Below are 8,953 nucleotides of genomic sequence, written 5' to 3'. Positions count from 1 at the left end.
AAACTGTATCCAACCTACTTGTGCCTTTCCTGTCTTGAAATGAGAAAGCAGGAACATCCTTTGGTTTAAACAGTTATCAGGAAACTTAATTTTGCAGTTAAAAATAGTTGGTCTTCTAATCTATATCAGGATTTCTTTATTTTCTGATTTGCCCTCTTTCCTAGTTCCTGAGTTTTATTCATTTCCTAATTCTAACAGATATACATGCCACTTTGTTTCCTACCCTACCTCTGTCCCAGACAGTTCAGCCTTTTCCCCTTCTTTTAAAGCTAATACTCAATAAAAGGATATTGTTTTTAGGAAAAAAAAGAATTAAGGGTAGCTTAAAATACACTTCTGTACACTACTCATCAATTTGACTTTAAGGTGACTGGAAAATCTAACGCTAAAATAAACTATATGAAATACAGTATTGGGCTCTCGGAGAGATGGCTCAGCAGTTAAGAGCACTGACTGCTCTTCCACAGGTCCTGAGTTCAATTCCCAGCAATCACATAGTGGTATACAACCATCTGTAATGGGATCTGATGCCCTCTTCTGGTGTGTCTGAAGACAGCTACAGTGTACTTACATAAATAAAATAAATCTTAAAAAAAAAAAAAGAAATACAGTATTTGTTTTTAGTACTCCTGGTTAAATCTAGTCTATTAAGTAGAGGTTCAATGCAGGCGTTAATGCAAAACAACTAGGAGGACTGATGAAAGCCTAGCTTCCTTGTTTAAATGTATATTGGTAGAATTAACATTAATAAGCATTAACAAATACATTTCCCGTAATTAACATTTCTACTTCTCTTAAAAGTTATAACTTTTAAAAGCTGTGTTTCTTGTGTTACCCAGATGTTGTGAGAACTTGGGTAAGCAGTGCTTGTTTGCAGTGTTTTTTCCTCAACCATACAATGTATATAGCAGCCAGTTCTTATTGCTTGGTTCCAGGACGCTTGGGGGGTTCAACACACAATTTAACAATTATTTGCTGTGAAATGGAAGATGGTAGGCCCGATGGCTAGCGGGGCACAAGAGCTCACATTGTCACTGGACCGGTTTTCAGTGGCTGCAAAAAAACAAAAAAACAAAAAACAAACAAATCGCTCCTTTGCAGCCTTTGGCCATTAATGTCGCGAGTTGACACAGGGCTGAGCCTGCGCGTACCTAGAACCCGGCGATGCTGCCTAGAATTTCCCGTTATTTTTGTTTTTTCGGAGCTGGGGACCGAACCCAGGGCCTTGAGCTTGCTAGGCAAGCGCTCTACCGCTGAGCTAAATCCCCAACCCACCCGTTATCTTTTAAACACAAACAATTGCAAACTAGCTTCCGGAGGCGACTCCTATCACCTGTGTTTAATCTCACCCGCGCAGCCACTACGCTCACAATCTCCTTCCGGCCTGTAGAAGCACCACAACACACCAATGGGCTCCTTGTCTTTCTGCAACGGGGCGGGACCTCACGTCACCTCTGAGGCCTGCCCCTTACGTGACGTGCGTACGCAGACCCCTTTCCTCAGCTCGTGGCGCCCTCCGGCGGCGGCGCTCCCTCAATGCGACGGCCTGACTCTTAACACCACCCATGGAGCCGCAGGAAGAGGGGCGAACGCTCGGGGAGTCTGCGCCTCGGCCTTCTGGCGCCTGGGGATTACCGACGCCGGGTGAAGAGGAGCGGTCCGAGGGCGGTGCGCGGCTGGCGGCGCCTCCCGCGGGCGCATTGGGGGACAGCACGAGTGCAGACGGGCTGTGGGGGCTGCCGGTGGAGCACGCGGAGCGCAGGCCGGAGTGCAGCCGCTGCAGGTGAGCGCGGAGCCGGGGCGGGGCCTACGCCTGCGGGTCCCGGGAGCTGCGGCGCCCCCTGCCGGCCAGGCGGACTCCGATTGTGTCTGCCAAAGCAAGAACTTTTCAGGCAGGGCCATGATTATTTAACCCCGACTTTCTGCAAGATTTACTTTTTTAAAAATTAATTAATTAATTAATTTATTTTGAGACATGGTTTTTCTGTGTAATAGAGCCCAGGTTGTCCTGGAACAACTTGTTTGTGGATCAAAGGTGTGTGCCACCAAGCCCAGCAAGACTTAGTTCTTTTTCCAAGAAACTTCAGTCTTTCATAAAAGGAATTCTGGAGGCGTAATGGCATTAATACTTAACGATGCTTAGGTGGGCTTGTCATCATAATATCGGTTGTTGGAGAGATGGGTTGGCGGAGAGTAATAGAGCAGCCTGTGTTGAATATTTTGAATTTACTTGGCGGTATTTACTGAAAACCCGGTTTATTAGCCGAGTACTTTGGAAGTGAAGGCAGAAAGATCGGAAGTTCAAGGTCATTCTCAGATACCTAGGAAGTTAGAGGTTAGCCTGGTTGTATGAGACCCTGTTTCAAAAAAGATTTTGTTAAGCTGAAGTTCTGTGTGTCTGCTAGCTTGCTGCGTGTTCTAGGTGTTAGAAATGCAGCGAAGAATAAATGAAGCGTGGCCTCACGCCCGCTGGACACTTAGAGGCTTTTGCAGAGGCTTTTGGGTGGACAGTAACAACCAGGGCTGGCTGTTCACAGCATACCTGCTTATTCCTTTGGGGGCCACGTCAGTGCATTGGTGCGCTCAGCTGCACGTTTAATCTCAGCACTTAAGAAACATCTGGTATGTCCCTGGTTACTGTTGCCCCTTTTGTTAATTATTAAATATCGGTCAGCTTTCTCTTCTCTTGGTACCTGAGGAATTCAGCTTAGAAGGAGAAATTTTATTTGGGTTCAGGGTTTCAGAATCTGCAGCTTGGTTATATTGGGTCTGCAGTGCTGCAAAGGTCACTGTGCACAGAATCGATGAGGACTACAGAAAGGGACCCAGTGTCCCACCTGATGACCTAACTTCCTCTGCCGAGCCCACCTCTTTCAGTACTGCCATAAGACTTTGACACGGCCCTTGGTGTATGTGTGTGTACCCATTTCAGATCCCAACTAAGGCCTCTGCTTCCTTGCCTCATAGTCATTCTGCAGTTAGCTGCCTGTCGAATAATGCCCTGAAATGGCTTTTGCTTCAGCTGCCAATAACCTTCATGAGATAAAACGCAGTGGATCTTTGCCAGATTAGCTAGTAGATCAGTTCAGCATCTGTAAACACTGTCACATGTGCTTTCTTTAGTTCTTCTTAGATTTAGATCACTTCATTGGTCCAGTTTCCCTTGCCTCTCCTCAAACTCTAAATGCTGGGGTTTTCTGTTGGGAGCATGGAGGTCCTTCAACTAGTTGCTAAAACACAGGATTGTCTTTTCGATGAAAAAGATCTAAACCTGGTCTTCCAGAAGGCTGGGAGCTGTAGGTGGTTAATAGCCTGGTGATCTGCATTTTCGGTTGGGCCAGGACTAGAGGTGGATAGTAATCTAAGTGACCCTTTGTCCAGAGGCTTTCCAAGCTCCCACAACCAGGACCAGAGGTGGCTAATAGCCCAGGTGACCTCCAGGCTGTCTCTGCCATACCCTTGCTTAGGCCTTTAAGCTCCTACAGTTATCTCTAGAACCCATCTTCTTGGAAGAAATGGCTTGTGCCCTGACTTAAGTCTTGATGTAATTTTGCTTTCTTGTGCACTGGAGATTGTATTACACCAGGAAACTTTCCCCAAATGATATTGTGTTTACGTTTGTTGGGAATCAACCACTTGGCACCAGAGCCTCCAGAGTCTTGATCCAGGTTGACAGAATCATTCTGAATTGAGTTTCTTGTCACTTCTTTCCATTTGGCTTTCCTGCATGCCTGACACCTGCAGAGGACACCCCCCACCCCTCCAGAGAACTGATTCTAAGTTCTCTTTTGAATGGTATGCACTTTCCAGTGATGATTTTACCTGGTTTCCTGATAGATTATCATCTCTAATCCAGTTTCTCTACCCTGGGCCTTCTCCTGAGCACCTGACCTATGCATTTGCTTATTGACTGCTCTGCTAATCACTTTTTTTTTTTTATTAACTTGAGTATTTCTTATATGCATTTCGAGTGTTATTCCCTTTCCCGGTTTCCGGGCAAAAATCCCCCTCCCCCTCCCCTCCCTTATGGGTGCTCCCCTCCCCATCCTCCCTCCATTGCCACCCTCCCCCCAACAATTTAGTTCACTGGGGCTTCAGTCTTAGCAGGACCCAGGGCTTCCCCTTCCACTGGTGCTCTTACTAGGATATTCACTGCTACCTATGAGGTCAGAGTCCAGGGTCAGTCCATGTATAGTCCTTAGGTAGTGGCTTAGTCCCTGGAAGCTCTGGTTGCTTGGCATTGTTGTATGTATGGGGTCACCAGCCCCTTCAAGCTCTTCCAGTTCTTTCTCTGATTCCTTCAACGGGGGTCCTATTCTCAGTTCAGTGGTTTGCTGCTGGCATTCGCCTCTGTGTTTGCTGTATTCTGGCTGTGTCTCTCAGGAGAGATCTACATCCGGCTCCTGTTGGTCTGCACTTCTTTGCTTCATCCATCTTGTCTAATTGGGTGGCTGTATATGTATGGGCCACATGTGGGGCAGGCTCTGAATGGGTGTTCCTTCTGTGTCTGTTTTAATCTTTGCCTCTCTCTTCCCTGCCAAGGGTATTCTTGTTCCCCTTTTAAAGAAGGAGTGAAGCATTCACATTTTGATCATCCGTCTTGAGTTTCATTTGTTCTAGGCATCTAGGGTAATTCAAGCATTTGGGCTAATAGCCCCTTATCAATGAGTGCATACCATGTGTGTTTTTCTGTGATTGGGTTACCTCACTCAGGATGATATTTTCCAGCTCCAACCATTTGCCTACGAATTTCATAAAGTCATTGTTTTTGATAGCTGAGTAATATTCCATTGTGTAGATGTACCACATTTTCTGTATCCATTCCTCTGTTGAAGGGCATCTGGGTTCTTTCCAGCTTCTGGCTATTATAAATAAGGCTGCTATGAACATAGTGGAGCTCGGTCTTTTTTATATGTTGGGGCATCTTTTGGGTATATGCCCCAGAGAGGTATAGCTGGATCCTCAGGCAGTTCAATGTCCAATTTTCTGAGGAACCTCCAGACTGATTTCCAGAATGGTTTTACCAGTCTGCAATCCCACCAACAATGGAGGAGTGTTCCTCTTTCTCCGCATCCTCGCCAGCATCTGCTGTCACCTGAGTTTTTGATCTTAGCCATTCTCACTGGTGTGAGGTGAAATCTCAGGGTTGTTTTGATTTGCATTTCCCTTATGACTAAAGATGTTGAACATTTCTTTAGGTGTTTCTCAGCCATTCGGCATTCCTCAGCTGTGAATTCTTTGTTTAGCTCTGACCCCCATTTTTTTTAATAGGGTTATTTGTCTCCCTGCGGTCTAACTTCTTGAGTTCTTTGTATATTTTGGATATAAGGCCTCTATCAGTTGTAGGGTTGGTAAAGATCTTTTCCCAATCTGTTGGTTGCCGATTTGTCCTAACAACAGTGTCCTTTGCCTTACAGAAGCTTTGCAGTTTTATGAGATCCCATTTGTCGATTCTTGATCTTAGAGCATAAGCCATTGGTGTTTTGTTCAGGAAGTTTTTTCCAGTGCCCATGTGTTCCAGATGCTCCCCTAGTTTTTTTCTATTAGTTTGAGTGTATCTGGTTTGATGTGGAGGTCATTGATCCACTTGGACTTAAGCTTTCTACAGGGTGATAAGCATGGATCGATCTGCATTCTTCTACATGTTGACCTCCAGTTGAATCAGCACCATTTGCTGAAAATGCTATCTTTTTTCTATTTGATGGTTTTGGCTCCTTTGTCAAAAATCAAGTGTCCATAGGTGTGTGGGTTCATTTCTGGGTCTTCAGTTCTGTTCCATTGGTCTATCTGTCTGTCTCTGTACCAATACCATGCAGTTTTTAATCACTATTGCTCTGTAATACTGCTTGAGTTCAGGGATAGTGATTCCCCCTGAAGTCCTTTTATTGTTGAGGATAGTTTTAGCTATCCTGGGTTTTTTGTTATTCCAGATGAATTTGCAAATTGTTCTGTCTAACTCTTTTAAGAATTGGATTGGTATTTTGATGGGGATTGCATTGAATCTGTAGATCGCTTTTGGTAAAATGGCCATTTTTACTATATTAATCCTGCCAATGCATGAGCATGGGAGATCTTTCAATCTTCTGAGGTCTTCTTCAATTTCTTTCTTCAGAGTCTTGAAGTTCTTATTGTACAAATCTTTTACTTGCTTGGTTAAAGTCACACCGAGGTACTTTATATTATTTGGGTCTATTATGAAGGGTGTCGTTTCCCTAATTTCTTTCTCGGCTTGTTTCTCTATTGTGTAGAGGAAGGCTACTGATTTATTTGAGTTAATTTTATACCCAGCCACTTTGCTGAAGTTGTTTATCAGCTTTAGTAGTTCTCTGGTGGAACTTTTGGGATCACTTAAATATACTATCATATCATCTGCAAATAGTGATATTTTAACTTCTTCTTTTCCGATCTGTATCCCCTTGATCTCCTTTTGTTGTCTGATTGCTCTGGCTAGAACTGCAAGAGCTATATTGAATAAGTAGGGAGAGAGTGGGCAGCCTTGTCTAGTCCCTGATTTTAATGGGATTGCTTCAAGTTTCTCTCCATTTAGTTTAATGTTAGCAACTGGTTTGCTGTATATGGCTTTTACTATGTTTAGGTATGGGCCTTGAATTCCTATTCTTTCCAGGACTTTTATCATGAAGGGGTGTTGAATTTTGTCAAATGCTTTCTCAGCATCTAATGAAATGATCATGTGGTTTTGTTCTTTCAGTTTGTTTATATAATGGATCATGTTGATGATTTTCCGTATATTAAACCATTCCTGCATGCCTGGGGTGAAGCCTACTTGATCATGGTGGATGATTGTTTTGATGTGCTCTTGGATTCGGTTTGCCAGAATTTTATTGAGTATTTTTGCGTCGATATTCATAAGGGAAATTGGTCTGAAGTTCTCTTTCTTTGTTGTGTCTTTGTGTGGTTTAGGTATAAGAGTAATTGTGGCTTCATAGAAGGAATTCGGTAGTGCTCCATCTGTTTCAATTTTGTGGAATAGTTTGGATAGTATTGGTATGAGGTCTTCTATGAAGGTCTGATAGAATTCTGCACTAAACCCGTCTGGACCTGGGCTCTTTTTGGTTGGGAGACCTTTAATGACTGCTTCTATTTCCTTAGGAGTTATGGGGTTGTTTAACTGGTTTATCTGTTCCTGATTTAATTTCGTTACCTGGTATCTGTCTAGGAAATTGTCTGTTTCCTGAAGATTTTCAAGTTTTGTTGAATATAGGCTTTTATAGTAAGATCTGATGATTTTTTGAATTTCCTCTGAATCTGTAGTTATGTCTCCCTTTTCATTTCTGATTTTGTTAATTTGGACACACTCTCTGTGTCCTCTCGTTAGTCTGGCTAAGGGTTTATCTATCTTGTTGATTTTCTCACAGAACCAACTTTTGGTTCTGTTGATTCTTTCTATGGTCCTTTTTGTTTCTACTTGGTTGATTTCAGCTCTGAGTTTGATTATTTCCTGCCTTCTACTCCTCCTGGGTGTATTTGCTTCTTTTTGTTCTAGAGCTTTTAGGTGTGCTGTCAAGCTGCTGACATATGCTCTTTCCTGTTTCTTTCTGCAGGCACTCAGCGCTATAAGTTTTCCTCTTAGCACAGCTTTCATTGTGTCCCATAAGTTTGGGTATGTTGTACTTTCATTTTCATTAAATTCTAAAAAGTCTTTCATTTCTTTCTTTATTTCTTCCTTGACTAGGTTATCATTGAGTAGAGCATTGTTCAATTTCCACGTGTATGTGGGCATTCTTCCCTTATTGTTATTGAAGACCAGTTTTAGGCTGTGGTGGTCTGATAGCATGCATGGGATTATTTCTATCTTTCTGTACCTGTTGAGGCCCGTTTTTTGACCAATTATATGGTCAGTTTTGGAGAAAGTACCATGAGGAGCTGAGAAGAAGTTATATCCTTTTGCTTTAGGATAGAATGTTCTATAAATATCTGTTAAGTCCATTTGGTTCATGACTTCTCTTAGTCTGTCTACGTCTCTTTTTAATTTCTGTTTCCATGATCTGTTCATTGATGAGAGTGGGGTGTTGAAATCTCCTACTATCATTGTGTGAGGTGCAATGTGTGTTTTGAGGTTTAGTAAGGTTTCTTTTACGTATGTAGGTGCCCTTGTATTTGGGGCATAGATATTTAGGATTGAGAGTTCATCTTGGTTGATTTTTCCTTTGATGAATATGAAGTGTCCTTCCTTAACTTTTTTGATGACTTTTAGGTGAAAATTGATTTTATTTGATATTAGAATGGCTACTCCAGCTTGCTTCTTCTGACCATTATTTGGAAAGTTGTTTTCCAGCCTTTCACTCTGAGGTAGTGTGTGTCTTTGTCTCTGAGGTGTGTTTCCTGTAGGCTCTGCTAATCACTTATAATAAAGTGATATAACTTCATTTTAAAAATAGATACAGGTAATACCACAGCAAGCAACTAGACTACATACTGGGGGTTCTTTGGATGGTGATTGGGATGTAGGCCAGGAATTCTGTCAGGAAAATGCTCTTGGGTGATATGATGAGGTGGGATGCCTTTTCTACTTCAGCACTTGGGATACCTTATCTTTCATGGTTTGGCCTTCTGCCAGAGGTTGGATTGTCAGAAGTCAGAATGGATCTCCATCATAGGCTGCCTTAGATGTACTTATCATTATGTGGCATATAGTTTCCCAGCTTACAGTAATGGGAAAGAGCATGCATTCAGTAGGAACTGGCCTTCAGATTTCTATTTTGTCTTCCTTTGGGTTTGGCAGTGTGTGGCTCAGTGCTCTCCTGAGAGCTGGGCAGCACCCTGAGCTGCATCAGTTAATCCTGCTGTTACCACTGGTACTCAGTGTACCATGTTGCTGAATTATGTCACCTACGTTACTTGTCCCAAATGCATTTCTACTTAATAATCTTTTCAGTTCTGAATCTTCCCCTTTCTTATTTTCAACAAGGTATCAGGTAGCCCAGCATGTTTC

General features: G+C 42.8%; 1 protein-coding gene across 5 annotated transcripts in view; it reads left to right on the top strand.

Moving 5' to 3' along the window:
* Nucleotides 1-1,508: 1,508 nt before the first annotated feature.
* Dtwd2 (DTW motif tRNA-uridine aminocarboxypropyltransferase 2) overlaps nucleotides 1,509-8,953 on the top strand; it is a 99,159-nt gene continuing 91,714 nt past the window's right edge. For 4 of the 5 annotated variants that reach the window (XR_015642389.1, XM_087593100.1, XM_087593098.1 and 1 more), the window contains exon 1: nucleotides 1,533-1,783. Coding sequence is in view for 4 of the 5 variants with exons in the window: in XM_087593100.1 (XP_087449226.1) it covers nucleotides 1,566-1,783 (218 nt within the window). In the remaining variant the exon portion in view is untranslated. 5 annotated transcript variants of the gene reach the window in all.

The sequence above is a fragment of the Rattus norvegicus genome, chromosome 18 (assembly GCF_021556685.1).
Source record: "Rattus norvegicus strain SHRSP/BbbUtx chromosome 18, alternate assembly SHRSP_T2T, whole genome shotgun sequence".
Lineage (NCBI taxonomy): Eukaryota > Metazoa > Chordata > Mammalia > Rodentia > Muridae > Rattus > Rattus norvegicus.
Note: the sequence above shows the minus strand (reverse complement) of the source record. Positions and strands in the feature narration are given on the sequence as shown.